The 21079-nt window shown below is 14.8% G+C and overlaps 6 protein-coding genes across 6 annotated transcripts in view, besides 50 other annotated features; 2 read left to right on the top strand and 4 right to left on the bottom strand. All coding sequences in view use genetic code 6, as the record gives it.

Moving 5' to 3' along the window:
- The window catches only part of IMG5_020560 (hypothetical protein), a gene marked incomplete at both ends in the record, with an annotated part of 673 nt that extends 96 nt beyond the window's left edge, over positions 1-577 (bottom strand). Inside the window, 3 exons of the mRNA XM_004039457.1 lie at positions 1-28; positions 169-187; positions 481-577. The exon at positions 1-28 is cut by the window's left edge and continues 96 nt beyond it. Coding sequence (XP_004039505.1) covers positions 1-28; positions 169-187; positions 481-577 — 144 coding nt within the window. The remainder of the gene's footprint in view (positions 29-168; positions 188-480) is intronic.
- A 445-nt stretch (positions 578-1022) lies between these two features.
- Positions 1023-1111: a microsatellite.
- An 812-nt stretch (positions 1112-1923) lies between these two features.
- Positions 1924-1961: a microsatellite.
- Positions 1962-2783: 822 nt separating this feature from the next.
- Positions 2784-2831: a microsatellite.
- A 453-nt stretch (positions 2832-3284) lies between these two features.
- Positions 3285-3370: a microsatellite.
- Positions 3301-3384: a microsatellite.
- Positions 3302-3384: a microsatellite.
- Positions 3369-3431: a microsatellite.
- Positions 3375-3439: a microsatellite.
- Positions 3440-5287: 1848 nt separating this feature from the next.
- On the top strand, positions 5288-7990 carry IMG5_020550 (hypothetical protein; the record flags this gene model as incomplete). The annotated part of the gene is made up of 12 exons (XM_004039456.1): positions 5288-5324; positions 5741-5892; positions 5930-6111; positions 6198-6264; positions 6306-6389; positions 6521-6613; positions 6750-6833; positions 6886-7009; positions 7097-7371; positions 7443-7516; positions 7571-7712; positions 7769-7990. 12 exons carry the CDS (start codon positions 5288-5290, stop codon positions 7988-7990), a joined length of 1536 nt encoding a protein of 511 aa, XP_004039504.1.
- Positions 5393-5435: a microsatellite.
- Positions 6124-6178: a microsatellite.
- Positions 6479-6513: a microsatellite.
- Positions 6669-6734: a microsatellite.
- Positions 6674-6736: a microsatellite.
- Positions 6676-6734: a microsatellite.
- Positions 6676-6736: a microsatellite.
- Positions 7045-7078: a microsatellite.
- Positions 7714-7747: a microsatellite.
- Positions 7760-7809: a microsatellite.
- Positions 7991-8042: 52 nt separating the features above from the next.
- Positions 8043-8090: a microsatellite.
- Positions 8049-8101: a microsatellite.
- Positions 8102-8105: 4 nt separating this feature from the next.
- Positions 8106-8157: a microsatellite.
- Positions 8158-8279: 122 nt separating this feature from the next.
- IMG5_020540 (hypothetical protein) lies at positions 8280-8549 on the bottom strand (the record flags this gene model as incomplete). Its single annotated transcript, XM_004039455.1, has 2 exons — positions 8280-8422; positions 8534-8549. The coding sequence occupies 2 exons, from the start codon at positions 8547-8549 to the stop codon at positions 8280-8282; spliced, it is 159 nt and encodes a 52-aa protein (XP_004039503.1).
- Positions 8535-8641: a microsatellite.
- Positions 8604-8651: a microsatellite.
- Positions 8626-8746: a microsatellite.
- A 575-nt stretch (positions 8747-9321) lies between these two features.
- Positions 9322-9367: a microsatellite.
- A 68-nt stretch (positions 9368-9435) lies between these two features.
- Positions 9436-9515: a microsatellite.
- Positions 9442-9515: a microsatellite.
- Positions 9516-9586: 71 nt separating this feature from the next.
- Positions 9587-9632: a microsatellite.
- A 1986-nt stretch (positions 9633-11618) lies between these two features.
- Positions 11619-11737: a microsatellite.
- Positions 11631-11735: a microsatellite.
- Positions 11637-11729: a microsatellite.
- Positions 11637-11731: a microsatellite.
- Positions 11731-11875: a microsatellite.
- Positions 11753-11858: a microsatellite.
- Positions 11754-11876: a microsatellite.
- Positions 11809-11846: a microsatellite.
- Positions 11877-13506: 1630 nt separating the features above from the next.
- Positions 13507-13550: a microsatellite.
- Positions 13533-13597: a microsatellite.
- Positions 13598-14709: 1112 nt separating this feature from the next.
- Positions 14710-14757: a microsatellite.
- A 509-nt stretch (positions 14758-15266) lies between these two features.
- Positions 15267-15296: a microsatellite.
- Positions 15297-15394: 98 nt separating this feature from the next.
- IMG5_020530 (hypothetical protein) lies at positions 15395-15839 on the top strand (the record flags this gene model as incomplete). The annotated part of the gene is made up of 4 exons (XM_004039454.1): positions 15395-15406; positions 15438-15571; positions 15612-15735; positions 15810-15839. 4 exons carry the CDS (start codon positions 15395-15397, stop codon positions 15837-15839), a joined length of 300 nt encoding a protein of 99 aa, XP_004039502.1.
- Positions 15740-15792: a microsatellite.
- Positions 15840-15965: 126 nt separating the features above from the next.
- Positions 15966-16003: a microsatellite.
- Positions 16004-16630: 627 nt separating this feature from the next.
- Positions 16631-16678: a microsatellite.
- Positions 16679-16879: 201 nt separating this feature from the next.
- Positions 16880-16918: a microsatellite.
- Positions 16919-18174: 1256 nt separating this feature from the next.
- Positions 18175-18263: a microsatellite.
- A 33-nt stretch (positions 18264-18296) lies between these two features.
- Positions 18297-19082, bottom strand: IMG5_020520 (hypothetical protein; the record flags this gene model as incomplete). Its single annotated transcript, XM_004039453.1, has 2 exons — positions 18297-18883; positions 18927-19082. Coding segments are annotated over 2 exons (741 nt in total), but the record flags the coding sequence as incomplete, so codon positions are not given.
- Positions 19083-19249: 167 nt separating this feature from the next.
- IMG5_020510 (hypothetical protein) lies at positions 19250-21073 on the bottom strand (the record flags this gene model as incomplete). Its single annotated transcript, XM_004039452.1, is given in 2 exon segments — positions 19250-19279; positions 19295-21073. Coding segments are annotated over 2 exon segments (1809 nt in total), but the record flags the coding sequence as incomplete, so codon positions are not given.
- Positions 19577-19678: a microsatellite.
- Positions 19660-20919: a microsatellite.
- Positions 19660-21009: a microsatellite.
- Positions 19660-21022: a microsatellite.
- Positions 20102-20865: a microsatellite.
- Positions 21074-21079: the final 6 nt, after the last annotated feature.

The raw sequence follows: 21079 nt of genomic DNA, 5'->3' as shown, positions 1-21079 counted from the left end.
AAAGATTTATAAATAAACACATAAAATGCTCAATTTTTTTTTTTTTAAAAAAAAAAAAAAAGAAAAAATATTGATTTATATATATATATATATATAAAAAAAAAAAATATAAATAAAATATATACATAAAAAAAAAAATATATATATATATATATATAAAAAAAGAACTCAAAGATGGCATAACAACCTATTTATAACAATTATTATCCCCAAAATACTTATTACTAACAGGCATATTAATCTACGTCTTTAAACAATTAAAGATTCTAAGTAATCCAAACTCCAGTGACATCCACAAACAAATACAAGACAAGCTTATGTCGTCACTTTTCGAATGGTAATTGTTAATTAGGAAATGCATGTCATTTTGCACATGGCGCAAACGAATTAAGGGGTGCAAACGATCCAGCTCCTATGAATACTCCGATTTCTTAACCTAAGGTATTATGTAATAACTTTAAGACAGTAAAATGTTAATACTTTTAGAAAGGATATTGCAAAAATTAGAATGCATGTTCTTTTGCTCATGGTGATAACGAGTTACCAGGGAATATGGCAGCGGCGGGACAAAATCCATTTTTGAGTGCTTAAGACTCTATATTATTGGTTTCTATTATTTCAAATTTGGAATAAGTTTTTTAGAATGACCAAGGTGTATTGAAAAAATTATAGATAGCCCAAGGATATGCTAGATAGAGCGAATAATAAAATGCTTGGTAAATTATTAATGAAATTATGAAAGACCCAAGTAGAAGTGATTCGGAAAAATAATAATATTAAACTATTTGTTCGAATGCTTAGATTTATTACTAAAATATGTATAATTAATAATAAATTATGAGTTAATAATATAGTGGAACTCCTTTTAATTAAGGTTTAAATTAATAATTTAATCAAGCTTTTAATCATTAGTATTATTTAGGCATGTAATAGTAATAGTAATTAGGAAAAAGCCCGTTTTGAAAAGAAATATTATTTATATTAAAAAGAATAAAAAAATCGATTTTTTTTTTTTAATCAAAATATTATATAATATATAATATATAATATAATATATTTATATATTTATATATATATATATATATATATATATATATAATATAAATATATAAAATATTTCTATCTATTTAAAAGGAACTTTTTTTTTATTTAGTATTATGTTATTTTTTCAATACAAAAATTTGAAATAAGGAAAAAAAAAAAAAAAAATTAAAATTAAAATTATTATTATTATTATTTATATGTAATAATTTTTAATTTTTTTTTTTTTTAAAAAAAAAGGATATAAATTATAAAAAGTAAAATTATTATTTATTTAATTATAAATAATTTCATATAAGTTTTTTTAAGATGTTGAAATAACTTATTCAAAAAAAAAAATATTTTATTTTTTTGTATTATTATCGATTTAATTTTCATTAACTAAGATTAATAATTATTTAAACTATTTAAGATTGTTATTTAAAGAAAATTAAATCAAATTTTAATCAAATTTTCAAATAAATATATTATATAAAATAAGAATATATATCAATAATATATTTGATTTCACATGAAATATATAAGAAGTCACAAAAACTACATCTTCATTTAATTTGTATTAAATAATAAATAAATTTCGAATATATGATTTCATTAAATAAATTTTCTATATTTTAAAATTTTTTAATATTATTTATACTTTCTAAATAAAAATTAATAATTTTTTGAAAGATTTATATAAAATATTTTTTTATATAATTATATTCCTGTTTTTTTCAATATTTAATTCTTTATATATGTGTATTATGAAGTTAATATATATAGTTATATTAATATATATATAAATACTAAAAAAAAATATAAAAATACATAATGATTAATATACTTAGTTTATATAAAATAAAGAATAAAGAAAAGAATTAACAAAATCTAAGTTTCTAAAATAAAAAATAATTTAAATAATAAGAAAATAATTAAATTTTTATACTAAAAATTAAAAATATAAGATGAAAATATAGAAATTAAAAAAAATAATAAAAAATTAGTATCTTAAACTTATATATTAAAAGGTATATCCATTAATAATATTAATTATTTAAATATCAATTAAATTAATAATATTAAAAAATATTCTTTTTTTATTTATTTGTCATATAATAAAAAATAATATCTAAAAATAATTATTTCTATCTATAATACAAATGAGTTATAAATTAATTTAAATAATATAAATATATATAAATGTGAAAAAATATATATATATATAATATTTATATAAATTATTTTTTAATATTTTTATATAATTAAAAATTATTATTGTATCCTTCTAAATTATATTTAGTTTTATACTTATTCAAAGTTTTCAATAAAACAATAAAATAATATTTCGAAACTCTATATTTTTATTAAAAACATTTTTTTATTTACAAAATAATTGAAAAAAATATACGGCATAATAAATTAAAATATACATAATTATGTTATTTTTATTTTTATTTTTTTTATATTTTACATTAGATATAATATTTAAGATATTATTTTATAATTATATTTTAAATATATAATATTTATTTTAAAAAATATTTTTTAAAATTATTATAAACATTTGTCTTGTATTTATATATTTTATTATTAGCTAAATTTATATTTATTATTTTTTAAATAAAAAATATTTAAATATATATTTATTTCAAAATAAAATATATATATTATTTTTTTATTTTTTATTACATAATTTTTATATATTTATTATTCTTTATATTATTTTAATATACATTGTATAAATATTTTATATAATAAAATATTTTTTAATTTTATATTTATTTTATTAATATATATTTTTTTTTAATGAATCATATTATTAATGTTGAAATTAAATGAATTAATTTTTAGATTAGTTTAGTTATGTTTTTTAAGAAGCTTCTTTATATTAGCCACATCCAACGTAAAGTGAATAAGAATATTTGTAAAATATGAAAATTTTTTTAGAATAATAAGCATAAAATTTAGCAAATATTTAAAAATAAATACATTAAGAGATTGAATAGGCAGAAAATTTAGATTAAATTAATTAAGAAACAATGGATTAACAAATATAATAAGCATATAATGAAAGAAAAAAATCTTTAAAATAATTTATAGAAGCAAAAAAAGAAGCTGGTAATTTACATATTTTATTAAAATAATTTATTATTAAAAAAATATTTGTACAAAGAAAACATGAATTAAAATATGAAAACAAATATTGAAACTATAGCTAATTAAATGTTTAATTTATGAAATATTATTAAATTATAATGTAATTATAATAATAATATAATATATTTATATTTTATATTTATATTTATATATATTTAATTATATAAAATATATTTTAATTATATTTATAAATATTTTATATTTTTTTTTATTTAAATTAAATATTAATATTTTTTTTTCATTTTATTTAATTTTTAATCTTACACTATTTATTCTTAAAAAAAAATTTTATAATGATATATTTAGCTTTTAATTAGAATCTTCAAAAATTATAATAAAGTTTACTTAAATTTGATATTTTATTATAATTAAATTTCTATTTTAATAATAATAATATAATTTAATATTATATTACGTTAATATATATAATTTTAAATAAACTAATTATAATTTATTTAATACACTAAATATCTTATTTATTTTTAATTATCTTAAATTAGTTTTTTTTTTAAATACAAATTATTATAATCTATATATATTGATAATATATTATTAATTCATTTTTTAATCTTTTTATTTTGAAAAATAAACTTTTAAATTTAAATTATGAATATTTAACAATCAAATTTTTTATTTTAAATATAATATAATTATTATATTTTTTAAAGCATGTAAATAAATTAATATTAATATAATCTTTATATAATATACTTAATAATACTTATATATTATTATTTTATTCTTATTTTTTAATAAGTGATTATTATTAATTATATTCTTTATATATTTTTTATAAAATATATTTTTTTAATATCAACAATTAATTAATTTTCTTTTAAATATATATTTTTACAAAAATATTTATAAATGATATATATTAGTTAATTATATTAATATTTTTATATTAACTTTTAAAGAATCTATATTATTATTTATTTATATTTATTATGACTTTTTTCATTTATATTTCAATTAAATATACATAGATACATTTTTATTTATACTATTATTTGTTAGTTATTTATTTGAATATAATATAAACTTATTATTTAATAATTTATGTAAATTAAGCTATATAAACTTTTTTTTTTTAATTTTTTTATAAAAATATAATAAAATTAATATACAATAATTTATCATTAAACATAATATTATTTAAAATACAAATATTTATAATGAAAAATAAATTAATTCTAGTATATAAATATCTTTATTTTATTTAAAAATACTTCTTTAATTTTTTTTATTATTATATATATACTATTTTACAAAATTAATACTAATTTAATAGTATTAAATTTTATATATTTTAACTGGAATTTTATTTCTTATTATGTAAAGTAATTTTATGTCAATTACTCAAAAAAATAAAAAAGGATGGGATGTCTATTTTTTTTTCTTTTCTATAATTATCAAATGCTTTATTATATTCTTATTTTTTATTTTTTACTTTATATGTTTTTTTGTTTTCGAAAAAATAATTTCTTTAAAATATTTAAATTAATTTATTATTTTTTAATAAATATATATAAAAAAAATATATTAATTTAATTAATATAATTATTTTATTTTTAAATATATAAAAAAGGATATATGTCATATTATTTAATAATATCATTAAATTTCATAAGAATAATCATATATTTAAGCTTAGCTTATAATTTGATATAGTTATGTTAAAAAAATATTTATTTATTATTCTTTTTAGACCCTAAATGCTCTATATTAGTAAATTGAATTTTAGGATTAGGGTTTATAATGATTATTGGATCATTAATTTATTTAATAATAATAATTTATATAATTTAATTATAAATTAGGCGTAGAATACTATTTTAAAGGGAATACAAAATTTTAAATTATACGGATTTTTCTTTTTCTATTGTCGTTGTTGTTTTTTCTTTCGGAATGCTTTTAGGATATCAATAAAAATGCGGGGAATTTTCAAAAATTGTTTCGTATTTTTTAATTTTTTTTGGTTACCTTTGGTTATTATTGTTTTAATTTTTTTAATTATTTTAAGAAGAGAATATGTCTTTATTATGTAATAAACTATACATTAAGCTGAAATCGAATTAACAAGATAATTTGGGGAACTTAATACTATATGAATATATATATTTTGGGTTTTTATTTTAAAGAAAGTAATTTTAAATAAAGAAAGAGAATGTATATACGTTTTATTTTTTCAATAAAAAGATGAATATAAAAAATTAAAAAAAGATGATTTTTATTAAATAAAATGTATTTATATTTTTTTTGTTTCATTAAATATGTATTTTTTTAAAAAAAAAGATTTAAAAAATATATTGAAAAATATTAAAAAAAAAAAAAAAAAAATTAGAATGAAAAAAACTATAGATTAAAAAACAGCTTAATAAATAAATTAATTAATTGAAGAACTTAAAAGTGAAGATTAAAAGAAAAAATTAATTCAATTTAAAATCTTTAATTTATTTCGAATGGTTTAGGTCCTGAAAGAACTCGTATAGAACTTATCCCATTTTTAAATAGTAAAAAAAAATTAATATATATATTTATTTATATATTAAAAAAAAAGCTCTAGAAGATGATGATGATGAAATATTGTTAAATTTAGCGGAAAATATAGGAAATTTATTTGATTAAATAGGCGGTTCTTAGCATACTGAATTATTATTTAAAATTTTATAAAATTTATGTAAATCTGACGAATTATTTGTTAGAGATAAAGTATTTTATTAATGTTTATTATTTGTTAAAAAAAAAGGCAATTAACTCAATAAAAAATATAATTAATTAAATGGATATAAAAAAATATGAAGAAATAATAGTTAAATTTATAAAATAAATGTGTGAATGTGAAAATTATTTTTCTATAGAATGTTGTCCTGTTCTAATAATATTTATTTACCCATTGATTTCTTTATAAAATTAATAAGAATTAAATACGTATTTTTGTTAATATTTATATATTTAATAAATATATAAAATAATATATATATATATATATATATATTTTATAATTATTATATTAGATATTATTTGAATTTTTCATAAAATTAAATATCTTAAATAAGAAAAAGTGCATCATTATATATTAAGGTATTATTATATATTTTTTATTTATTTAATTTTATTTTAAGGATTTTTCTAAAATATTATTACCTAAAAATGAAGATTTATTAGTTTAAATTATTAATAATTTAATTAACGATGAGTAAGATTTTGTAAGAATTTATTTAATTGATGCATGTATATGTTTTTTGAAGTTTTAATAGAATATAATATTAGTATTTTATATATATTTTTTTTATTAATATATATATATATATATATATATATATATATATAATAAAAGAAAAATAATAATTAAATTATATTCTTTATGAGATAATTAGCCGAAGATAAATCATGGAGATTAAAATATTATTTTAATGAAAAATTAAATGAAGTAATTACATAATATTAAAGTATATAAATATAATAATTAATTAAATTAAAATGTTTATTTAATATATATATAATTATAAATATATTTATATATATAATATTATTAATAATTATTTATATATTTTTTTTAATGAAAGATATGTTAAGTTATTTAAAAATAAGATTTTAAAAAATATTTTTTACCTATTTATATTGGATATTTGGAAGATTCTGAGTCTGAAGTATTTTTTAGTTTTTTTTTATTATAAAATATGTTTTATTTTGCAAATTAAGTTAAAATAAATTGCAGCTTAAAAAATTGATATTGTAGGAAGTTGTTTAGATAATGATGAAATTATAAACAAATTGATACCAATAGTAAAAAAATTAGCAATAGATAATTAAAATTATATAAGAAGTATATAATTTAAAATATTATAAATATAAATAAAAATATATATTTATTTATATATATATATATATATATTATTTTTTATATTTAAAGATGCTATTTGTGCAAGCTTTTTAGGATTAGGTTAATACATAGGAAAAAATAATATAAATGAATATTTATTGCCTATTTTTTTATAATTATTAAAAGATGAAGATAGTGAAATACGTGTTACTTTATTTAAATAATTGCATTTAATTAGTAATTTTTTGGGAATAGAAAATTTATCTTAATCAATTTTGCCAGCTCTAAATTAACTTGCTTAAGATAAAAATTGGAGAATAAGAAATTAATCAATTGAAATTATTTAATTTTTAGCAAAAGAAATAGTATAAATAATTTTTTATAAATAAATATTAAAAAAATATACATTACTTTTAATTTTATAAATATTTAATAGGGATAAGAATTTTTAAATGAAAAAATACTAAAATTAATATTAGATTTATTATAAGATAAAGTTTTTGTTGTAAGGTAAATTTTGTATTCCTTTAAATAATAAAAAATTATAAAACTTATATATATTAGGGATTAAGCTGTTTAATCTATAAAATTTTTTACATAAAATCTTGGACTTGCATGGACTGATAAAAATTTAATTTAAAAAGTGTTTAATTTTTATTAATAAAATATTTTGTAACATAGAGAAACTATTTTATTTATTATTATAGTAAATTAATATATATATAAATTAATAGATTTATATTTTGATTATATTATTATTAGAATATTTCTAAAAATATTAATTAAGAATATGTTTAGAAATAAATCATACCTATAATTATTTAATTAAGTAAAGATTAAGTACCTAATATAAGAATAAATGTTGGAAAAGCTATAAAATAAATTATTCCTTATATAAAGGAGAAAGTATATAGTAAATTATTAATATTAAAATATAATTTTAAAAAAGGAATAAATAAAAAAAATATTAAATAATTTGTATGATGATTAAGATTCTGATGTTAAATATTTTGCTAAAATAGGGTTTAGATAATTTATGAAAAAATATATATATATAAATGAAAATATATATATTTATATAAATATCTATTTTATTTTGTTTTATATAATTATATTATTTATATAAGAAATAATTATTTTTATAAAAATAACTAATAAATATATTTTTTTTTTAAAAATAATAAAAAAAAGAAAATATGTATATTTTTTAAATTATTATTTTCTAATTTTTTTTTTTCTATTAATATTTTTTTTTTAAAATAATTATAATAATTCAACAATTGTCACATCTGAATATATGTAATTTGACTGGTCCTTTACTGTAAGCGTGATGTGCACCAATACCTGCGAAAAAATAGCTCCAAAATCTAGGGTGTTTTAGAAATATACCAACAACAGAGCCTACTGCAGCTCCCCCTAATGAATATGTAAAAGTATCAATAAATAACTTATTCAATAATGGATCTCTTTCTCTTAATTAATGTGTATTTTTATATGTGAAATGTTAGAAATTATTTATGTTATCACTATTATTATTATTCATTTTTATTATTATAATTATATATTTTATAATAAATATCTTTTATATATATAAATATTATTTTTATATTTATAATTATTAATTTTTATTTTTATTTTTATTTTTTAAATAAAAATAAGATTTTTTTTAAATTTATATATGTAATTTTTTTTTCTATATAAATATAATATTTTATATATAATTTTTTTCTTATTTTATTTAAGTAAAAAAAATATGTTAAATAATATAAAAAGATGATTTATTAGAATATTTTTCCTTTAAAAATTGGTATAATAAAATAAACTATAATGATATTTCTTTTTTATTTTAATAGAAAAGGTTTTCTATTGTAATTTAGTTAGACTATTTTGACAAAATATAAAAATAAATGTCCTGATATTTAATTTTAATTATATAAATATTAATTCTTATAATGAAATACAAAATTAGATAAAAACAATGCTTTTGTGTTAGATATATTCATATTTTTTAATGTAAATTTAGATTCAAAGATTTATTTATAAAAAAAAAATTTAAAAAAGCTTTGTATATGAATATATAATTAAGATATTTTATGGATATATTATTCATTAAAAAAATAAAATATTATTCAGTTTATAAATTTTTAAATGATTTTTAAGTGTAAAAATAGGTAATTTTTTTAATTCTATATAAATATATAGATATTCAAAATAAAAAGGTATATTAGTATATGCTTATATTCTTAATTTTAAGTTTATAATAAAATTATAATTTTTAATGTAATCAAGATTTTTTTTAAATTACATTTAAAAATATAAAAAAATAGTTTTATGATAAAATAAATATTTGATGATAAAATATATAATGAAACTATTTTAAATTGGTATTAAAATATTTAATTTAATAGTTGAGATACTTTTTAAGGTTTTATATGTATATGTATATTTAAATATATATATATATACATATATATATATATATATATATACATATACATATACATATATAAAAAAGGTTTATATTTTTTATATATATACATGATAAATAAATTAATTAATTTTTGTTATAAGTTTTAATTCTTTATATTTATTTTAGTTTATATATATTTTTTTTTATATAATATTTGCGTTTACATAAATAATAAAAATTTTCAAAAGTTTAAATATATATTTTTTTGCATCAATAAATATTAAATAAAATTTACATAATTGCTATATATATATAGGAAAGAATAAATAACATTTTATTAAATTGATTCGTATATAAATTTTTATTTTTTATATTTAAATCATTACCATTTATAATAAGAAAAACTAAATTAATGTTAATAAAATCTATATTAATTTTTTTAATATATTTTTTTTTATTAGTTATTTAATTAAGTATAATGTTGAATTATATCATTTAAAGAATAAAATGAATATTTTTACGGAAATAATGATAATAATTAAAAGGAAATTCATTTCTTTTTTTTTTTTTCAAATAAAAAATAATGGATATAATTGTATATATAAGAAAAAATATATCGTTTTTAAATTTTACTAAATTTATTATTTGTAGTTTTAAAATGATAAAACTTTAAAAGAGATTATAATGGACGGATTTTTAAGGTTTTATTAATAAAAAAGTAAGACATTATGAAAATTCTTATGTCCAAAGCTAATATAATATATAGAATATTTGAAAAAAAAATTGTAAAGAGAGTTTTTTTAAAAAACTTTTAAATTAAAAAAATAAATAAATAACTCAAGTTTATTTATTTTTATGAAAATAAGAAATGGAAAACGAAGATTTTTTTTTTTAGAACAAAATTTTTGTTTAACAAAAATGAGAAAATAATAAAATGACTTTTTTTTTATTAAAAAATTTTATTAAATTTTTGAAATAAATTTAGTTTTTTGATTTATATAGATTTCTAAATATATTTAATTAGAAAATATATATATATTACTTTATAATTTTAATTATAATAAGGCTTTTATTTTCTAAATCAATTATTTTGTATAAACTAATGATTTTTTACAAATATATTGATTTTTATTAGGGAAATATATTACTCTATATAAAAACAATTAAAAAATAAAATAAAATATATGGTTAGTTTAGATGAAAATTATTAGTTATTGACTACTTAAGATATTATATATTTAAAATAAGTAGATTATTTTAGAAAAAGTTTATATAATAGTAAATTTTTAAAGATATTTTAAAAAATATAAAAGAGAATTTTTTGTTAAATTAAATTCGAATTTTAAATTCTAAACAAAAATTCATAAATAAAAATAATTTAAAAAAAAAAATTAAAATAGTAAACTTTTTCTTAAAAAAATAAACTATATATTTTAAATCTGTAATAAAACTATAAAAAACAAGTTATTAAATTCCAAAAAAAATTATATTAACTTTTTCTAATAAAATTAGCAATAGTTTTATGTATTTTAATAATATAGTTTATATAAATTCTGTAATCAATTTATTATTATAAATCAATAATTTATATTTTAGAATAATATAGCCTTTTAAGGCTGGGAAGTGTAAATTAGTACAATTTTAAATTTATAATGTGGGCTTTTATGTATATAATAAATGTAAAAAGAAAATTATATTCTAATAAAAATAATAAAAAGGATAAAATATAAATAAAATAAAAAATTTTGCAATAAATCATTAATTTATAATTTTTAGAAGTTTAGTTTATATATTAAATAAATTGATATAAATATATTGATTTTTATTTAAATTTATAAAAAGAATAATTTTTAGATAAAAATTAATTAAGGAAAAAATCTAATTTTATTTTTTGTGATTTAATCTATAATAATTTTATTATTTATTTTAATATAATAGATTAGGATAATTAAAAAGATTATATATATTTAAAATATTAATTATAGGTATTTTCTTATAAAATATAAAGATAATAAAAAAGTTCCAAATTTAATTTATAAAGAATCGGATTATTTCATAAATTAAGATTAAATATATAATAAAAATAAAATAATTCTCTTTAGGATTATTTTGAATTTTATTTTAAATATATTAACATTATATTAAAATATTTAATAGGGAAAAAAAAATTATTAAAGATTTTTTTGGGTATAAAATATTATTAATATATATATTAATATAAAAATAAAAATAAATATAAAAATAAAATTAATTTAAAATAAAATAAATATAAAATAAAATAAATATAAATATAAAATAAAATAAAATAAAATATATATATATTTTGATATGTATATTATATTTATTTAATATATTATTAAATATAATTTTGAAAATAATATTTAATATAATTTATATATTTTTTTATAATTATTTTTTTAAATATTATTTAATATATATTTTAATATAAATTTAAATATTTGTTTATTTAATTTTTCTTTTATATTAAAAATATATATATACATAAATTAATATTGTGGATTATTAATATTTTCTCATGTTAATTTATGTTCTTAATAAAATATTATATAATTTTTTATAAATATTTAATTATAAATTATTTATTTGTAATAATTAGTAAAATAATAATTTATAGAATTCTTTTCGCACTAGGTTTTTATTATTATATATATTCATCGATATTAATATAATTAAGAATATATTATTTTTTTTCGAAAAAAATATATAGTCCTTTTTAGGATATCTTTTAGGTTTAAATATGATTTAACCATAAATATTATTTTGCTAGATTATATTGCATAAATCATATAATTATATATAAATTTCATAATAATAATAGATATTTTATTATAAATTTATTTAATATCCATATTTACTATTGTAATTTATTTTAGATTATTTATACTTTATTTTTTTATTTGTTAACAAAGATAACAAAGAAAAAAAAAAAATTTATTACAAATTTTATATCGATATTATGTTTCTAATTATTAATATAAATGTCAACTTAATTAATATTTAATATAAAAATCATTTTTTATTCTTGTAATAAATTAATATATATTTAAATATTCAATCTAAGTTATAAATAATTAATATATTTATCATTTTATGTATATTTATTAAATATATAAAATTGTAAATTTTTTTATAGTTATGAGAATAAATTTCATTTTTTTTATAATATGTTTTTAGTTTATTATTTTTATTATATAATAAATATAATATATAATTTTAAAATTATAATTTTTAATATTATGGCAGAAAAAAAAAATTATTTAAACATAAATAAACAATTTTATTTTATATAAGTACAAATATATACTATTATATATATATTTGGCTTTACAAAATATATTCAAATTAATTAATGAATGAATTAATTAATTATTTTTTTCTTATATTTATTTAATTTTATATTTCATCTATTAATATTTAAATATTTTTTATCGACATCTTAAGGTACAGCTTTTAAAATTCTGACTATATTATTATATTGTATTAAATATTTTTTTTTATATATATGTATTTTTGTTTACAGTCATTAGTTAAAAAAACATATAAATTAATTAATATGTGTTCTTAATTTTATGGATTTTATTAACAATATTCAAGAATTTCATTCATAAAATATGTTAGTGCTTATTCATAATAATTAATTTCATCATATTTAGAAAAAGAATATGAATAAAATATACTTGCGAATTAATAATTTTTATATGATTGTTAAATCTTTTTTATATATTTTTTTTCATTTAAAATTATTAGTTATAGTAAATAATTTTTTTTGATTTTATAATAATTACTTTTTAATAAAAATGGAAAAATTCTTCTAATTGTTTTTTTGTTTAATATACTTAGTTTTTGCCTAAATAAAATTGTATATTGAATTCCTATATATATAAATTTTAAATTAGTTTTTTTCATTTTTATTTCTACTTTTGTTATTGAATTATAATTGTAATTTTAGACTATTATATGTATGTCATTAATTTATTATTATTTTATGTTTTCGTATTTTAAAGTGAATAAAATATTTTTCTTAAATTGATTTGATATTGAAGGTGCAGCTGATATTAAAGAAGATTCCATTTTATTTATTAAAAATTAATATTTTTTTTTAAAAATTAATATAATAAAAATTTTATAATTTTATATTTATAAATTTTTTAAATATTATAAGATATTTAAAATTTCAATTAATATAAATTAATAATCATTTTTTTAATTATAAAAAATTAGTATATTATAAAATTTTCTTTAATTTGGAAAAAAAAAAAAGTATATATATGTTTTTTATTAATTTATTAAAATATTTAAATTTTACAATTTTTTTTTTTTATAATTTAATAATTAAAATTTTATATTTCCTTTATTTTAATATAATTTTTTTTAGCCTAGTTTTTGATTTTATAATTCATTTATAATTTTAAAAAACAAATCGTAGTTTTTAAATTTAATAAAAAATAAAAGTAAATAAATTAAAAACTAATAATGAATTAAAAAAAAAAAAAAAATCAAAAACGTTCAATTAAAAAAATTCTTATTTTTGCGATTCCATTATAATATAAATAAATAAATAAAAAAATTATTTATAAAAAAAAAAAAATGAATTAAAAAAAACTCTTGGTCAAGAAAAATATTTTAAATTAAAATAATGAAAAAAATAAGCCTTAATCTTTGTAAAAAAATATTGATCTTAATAAATAAAAATAAATCAATAAAGTAAGAAAAAAGAAAATACTTCTGTAAAAAAAATTAAAATTGAATAATTAATAAATAAAAGAAGACACTTCAGAACAATGTACCTATACTTAAGATTTTATAAACTTAAAAAATAAAATAAATTAAAATAATTAGATTTTATAAAACTGTATATAAATAAATAAAATAATATTCGGATTTGTACTTATATAAAATTAATTAAATAATAATGATGAATTAACAAGAATAAGTTAGTTATAAGAATATTAATAAAAAATAGATAAAATAAAAGATATTATAGGAGAAAACATATTTAATTAATTAGTTTAATTTTCAATTAATAAGGCTATTTAAATTTAATAATAATATCACTTTTAATCTTTATAAACGTAAGAAACTTTAACTAAAAATTCTTAAGAAGTAATAGATGATACAGAGGAAGAAATGGAAGAATATTAATTTAATATTATTTAAACTGTCCCTAAAATTTTTAAGCAAATGCTTTTATAATATGTAATGAATAATATTTATAATTTAAGGAATATTATATAATAATATATACAAGAATAGTAAATATCTTAGTAATGAATTTTTCATATATATGGTTTTTAATGTTTTTTATATATATTTTTTTTAAAAAATGAACATTTTTTAAATATTTTAATGCCCTTAGGAAATAAAATTATTTAAAAAATTTATTAAAAATAAAAATATAATTTCAATAATTATAAAAATAAGTAAGAATATATGTTTTTTTCAAAAAAAAACAATAATAATAAGTTTATAAATATATTTATTTACTTTATGTTTTTTAAAATTTTCTGTTTTTTACTATTTAATATTAAAAAACAATTATATTTTGATTCTTATCATTAAACAAGAAAAAAAAAACCCAGAAAAAATTATAATTATCTATATATATTTTTGTAAATAAAAACATAAAAAAAATGTAAATATATAATGACAAAATTACATTATTATATGGTAGAATACAAGTTGTTTTATATTAAATAAATATTTTAGAAAAGCGAATATTATTTTAATTATTGTAAAATAAATGGAATCAATTGAAATATTATAATTGATTTATATAATATTCATTATTTTTTTTTATAATTATAATTTAAAAAATAAAATTATAAGTATATATTATTATTATATAATATTTTATTATATTTTTTTTTTAAAAAAAAAAAAAAAAACTGTAGTTTAATAGAGATATATAATTATATTTTAAATTAAATTAAAACAAAAAAAGAAAAAAATCAGATAAAATGAGTTTTTAAGTATATATATTAATTTCTTTGTTTAATAAAGACATAAAAAAAGACAACAGATTCAAAAAAAGAAGAATACAGAAAATATTTAGAAAAAGCAGGAGTTGTTGATTAATTGACAAGAGTTTTAGTTGGATTATATGAAGAACCTAATAAACCAGGCAATGCAATTGAGTAAAAAAATGAATATTTAATTTAAATAAATAAAAAAAAGTTATATTAAAAAATATTTGGGATCACCTACTGATATTGATGTTGAACGATTATAAGTTGAATATGAAAAACTTAAAGACGAAAATTCTAGGCTTAAAAAATAAGTTGAAGATCTAAGAAAAGAAGTAAATATTATATATATATATATATATATATATATATATATATATTATCTATTATATTAATTATTTTTTATTAGTTAGAAACTTTAAAACCAGAAGATAATTGAAAATATATAATTTTATTTTTAAATGTTTAACTTTTATATAAGCAATAAAATTTCATAATTCTTATCTTTTTTTTAATTAAATATTAAATATTCTTTCTTTTTTAATAAAAAAATAAAAATATAGGAATATATATTTTTTATATATATATTGTATTTAAATATATTGAAGAGAATAAAGCAACTTAAATTTTTTATATAATTTTATTATGTTTATTAACTATTATTTTTGTAATATGTAATAAAAATAATAATAAATGGATTATTTAAATATTAAAAATATAATTTATTATTATTAATTTTTTCAAATATTTATGTGATTAATTCTTATAAATTAAGATAAATTAACTAATTATTATTAAATTTAATTTTCTTATTTTATTAATTTAAATAAAATTAAATTAGATTAAAACTATAATCATTTATTTATATATTCTATATATAATTGATATAATCATGTTTATAAATTTATTATTAGATTCCATATAATTTAAGATATAAGAAAAACTAAATTATATAATGCTTAAAATTAAATATATAAATTTATTTATTTTAAAATGTATTTTTAATAATTAAAACTTATTTAAAAAATAATAATTATTTATTTCATATATATAGTTTTTTTAATAGTTTATATCATTTTAAAAAATATGATTAAATCTAAGTTAAATTTGATATATAGATTAAAAAAAATTATCAAAATTGAATAATTTGTTTTAGAAAATATAGTTTTCGAAATAAATATAAAGCAAATAATTTTAATATTTATTATTGTTAATAAATAAATAAATAACATTATTATTATTATTATTATTATTATTATTATTATTATTATTACTATTGATAATAATATTTTGATTTTTCTTTATTTTTTATATATAATAGTGTTTTTTATTATTTTAGTTCTATTTTTATTAAAAAATATTGATACTTTAAATAATCTTTAATTTCTTATTATTCTTTTTTATAATATCAATTAATTTTTTTTTTCTTTTATTTATATTAATAAAATCTTTTTTTTTTATCATTTTTATATTTAGCTTTTTATTATTATTTAAATGTTTATTTTATTTATATGTTTAAAAAACAACTCACTTTAACTTTTTTTTTTCTGTTGTATAATTTTTTAGAAAAAATTTATTTATCGTAATATTTTTTTTATAATATTTTAGTTATTTTAAAAAACTTTTAATTGCATAAAATTCTCATTAATATTAATGAAAACTAATTTTTTTATCTAAATATTATTATATTTACGAATTTATTTTAAAAATTTATTAATATATTACATTTAAAGTAGCATAATGATTAATAAAAAATTATAATTTTCATTCTTTTCTTTTATAAAAATGTTTCTTTAATCCATAATCATTATCTTCTGATTAAAAAGATATTTTTTGTTTTAAAAATATTTATTTATTTTTTCTTGCTTTTATTGTATAATAAATTATTAATTACACTATTATTATGTATATATTTAATTTTTTTCCCTGGTTTATCTATATTATTCAATTTCTCATTAATTTTGTTTCGCTGAAATTATAAGAAATCCTATTTATAAACGAACGAAATCGAAGTTTTTTAAATTCCCTAAATACGCTTTAAAAATTAAGCTTATTTTTTATTTTAACAATTGCTTTTTCTATACATTATATAACCGAAATAACGGCATTTAAATCCTATATTTTAATTCATTATATATTTATAAAATATAATTGTTTTATAATAATATTTAAAAAATATAATGGTTAATTGATGCTTTTTAAAAAATAATTTTCTATTTCTATGTTTTTAATGTTGAACATGTTTAATTAAAATTTAAGTATGTATTTAAGTGTAATTTTTAGTTCCAAATCAATTTTTATGATATTTGAAATATAGTTGTTTTTAAGGTTTTTTTTATAAAAATTTTAATTTTTTATTTTCATTTAGACATTTTATGTTGATATTTTATTTGAATTATTTGGTAATGGAAATTGCCATTTTGCGCCTATTATTAAGTCTAGCGTATTTTTTGGTATTTAGGCTTGTTTTTTTAAAATGAATAATCATAAGTTTGAATTATATATTTCTTCATGTCATCTATAGGCAATCTAATATATTTTTTTTTAAATAAATAGATTTTTTTTTTCGAAAATAAATAGTTAGGGGATAGTTCGATAGAAAAATTTTATTCCTTTTTTATTAATATACAATATATTATAATTTAATTTAAAATATAACAGATAAAGAAAACATTTATTTCTAATATATACTTTTTTAATAAAATAAATAAATTTAAGAAATGGTAAATTAGATATGTTAAAATTATTTTAAACTAATTTAATGAAATTATAAAATATATATATATATATATATATATATATATAAATATAAATTTATATATATATATATATATATATATTTATGATAAATATTATTATATATTATTTTCGTTAAAAAATAAGAAAAGGCTAATCTTCAATCTGTTAAGAAGCCAATATTATCGATTTATCTTTAATTATAACCTTCATATTAATATTAAGAATCATCAATATAATCATCTGTTCTTTTATGGAAATCATTTTCATTGCTAAAAACGTTATTAATATATTCTTTTATAACTTGCTTATAGAGTTCAATTTCTTATATTATTTCATTAATTTTTTTTTAGAACCATATTCTTTATTCTTCTAATTCTTTTTTTGACTATTCTATACGTTTATTAATTTCATCGAGTTATTTTTTACACTCTTATTATAATTTTTATTAGAAAAGAATTTTATTTCTTAATTCTTTTTCATTTTTAATTTAAATTTCTAATTCACTTTACATCTCTTCATTTTCCTTCATAATTTTAGCTTTAAGTTCAGCTAAAGCTACAGCTGCAGCAATTTCGTCATTTTACAGTTTTTACATTTTACTAAGAATACTTTTTTCTAATTAATCTAGTAAATCCAATAATTCTTATTAGTGCGAGTTCCAAAATTTTCTTGATCCAATTTTGAAATTTTATAAATTTAAATTTTCTTTTGTATTATCTATATGTTTAATTCCTATTTCTTCATCTAAAAATATTTTAAAATAAATATATTTAATTTTTATAAATACTTGATCTTCCTTATACAGAATAATCAGCATTAATTTCATATTATTCATCAGAAATTTATTAAAGAAGATTTTTTATAGTTATTTTCTTTATAGTTTTATAAGAAAATATTTAGCTTATCAGTTAATTTGATTCTCTAGAATAATGAAAATTCACTCTTTTAACTAATAGAAAATTTCAAGAATTTTATAAATTATAAAGCTAATTTATCATTTTTGTAGTATTTCTACAAAATTTTTATTTTTTGTACAACTTTATTGTTCTAAATTATACAAATATTCAAGATTTTGAGCTAATCTATCTTTTATGTAATTAATATATTCAATCATTTATTAATTTTCATTTACAAAATTATCTAGCTTAATATTACAATTTCTTGACATTCTGCTTTTTGTTAGCTCTATTATTCTTCAGTATGGGTTATTTAATCATTTAAAGATTAGTTCAATTATTTCCATTATTCTTAAAGGTCTTTAAGGTTATTTTATTAATCATGTAACATATCGACTAAAAGTTCTAATGCAAAGCCAATGTTGTTTTATATTTATTCTATTTTTTAATTAAAAAAAATAAATAATAATTAAATAATGAATAATACCATTAGTGTTAATTAATGGATGAGAAGGAGAAGTAGGTTGTGAATTTGGTTGTATTACTATAGGAGATTTTGTTTCAGAAAACTCAGAAACAGGTGGTCTTACTGTAAGAGATTAAGGTACAGATAACTCAGAAAGTGGTGGTCTTCCTGTAAGAGGTGTTTCTACTGTAAGAAGTGGTTCTCCTGTAAGAAGTGGTTCACCTGTAAGAGGTTGTTCTCCTGTAAGAGGTGGTCTTCCTGTTAGAGCTGTTTCTACTGTAAGAGATGGTTCTCCTGTAAGATGTGGTTCAACTGTAAGAGGTGTTTCTACTGTAAGAGATGGTTCTCCTGTAAGAAGTGGTTCTCCTGTAAGATGTGGTTCTCCTGTAAGAGGTGGTCTTCCCGTAAGAGGTGTTTCTAATGTAAGAAGTGTTTGACCTGTAAGAGTTTGTTCTCCTGAATCAATTTATGTTACTGTGAGAGGTGGTCTTCCTGTAAGAGGTTGTTCTCCTGTAAGAGGTGGTCTTCCTGTAAGAGGTGTTTCTACTGTAAGATGTTGTTCTCCTGTAAGAGGTGGTTCACCTGTAAGATGTGGTTCAACTGTAAGAGGTGTCTCTAATGTAAGAGGTGGTCTTCCTGTAAGAGGTGTTTCTAATGTAAGAAGTGTTTCACCTGTAAGATGTGGTTCAACTGTAAGAGGTGGTCTTCCTGTAAGAGGTGGTTCACCTGTAAGATGTGGTTCAACTGTAAGAGGTGTTTCTAATGTAAGAGGTGGTCTTCCTGTAAGAGGTGTTTCTAATGTAAGAAGTGTTTGACCTGTAAGAGGTTGTTCTCCTGAATCAATTTATGTTACTGTGAGAGGTTGTCTTCCTGTAAGAGGTTGTTCTCCTGTAAGAGGTGGTCTTCCTGTAAGAGGTGTTTCTACTGTAAGAAGTGTTTGACCTGTAAGATGTGGTTCAACTGTAAGAGGTGGTCTTCCTGTAAGAGGTGGTTCACCTGTAAGATGTGGTTCAACTGTAAGAGGTGTTTCTAATGTAAGAGGTGGTCTTCCTGTAAGAGGTGTTTCTAATGTAAGAAGTGTTTGACCTGTAAGAGGTTGTTCTCCTGAATCAATTTATGTTCCTGTGAGAGGTTGTCTTCCTGTAAGAGGTTGTTCTCCTGTAAGAGGTGGTCTTCCTGTAAGAGGTGTTTCTAATGTAAGAAGTGTTTGACCTGTAAGATGTGGTTCAACTGTAAGAGGTGGTCTTCCTGTAAGAGGTGGTTCACCTGTAAGATGTGGTTCAACTGTAAGAGGTGTTTCTAATGTAAGAGGTGGTCTTCCTGTAAGAGGTGTTTCTAATGTAAGAAGTGTTTCACCTGTAAGATGTGGTTCAACTGTAAGAGGTGGTCTTCCTGTAAGAGGTGGTTCACCTGTAAGATGTGGTTCAACTGTAAGAAGTGTTTCTAATGTAAGAAGTGGTCTTCCTGTAAGAGGTGTTTCTAATGTAAGAAGTGTTTGACCTGTAAGAGGTTGTTCTCCTGAATCAATTTATGTTACTGTGAGAGGTTGTCTTCCTGTAAGAGGTTGTTCTCCTGTAA

The sequence above is a fragment of the Ichthyophthirius multifiliis genome (genome assembly GCF_000220395.1).
Source record: "Ichthyophthirius multifiliis unplaced genomic scaffold scaff_1120509249657, whole genome shotgun sequence".
NCBI lineage: Eukaryota > Ciliophora > Oligohymenophorea > Hymenostomatida > Ichthyophthirius > Ichthyophthirius multifiliis.
This window is presented reverse-complemented; position numbering and strand designations above follow the sequence as displayed.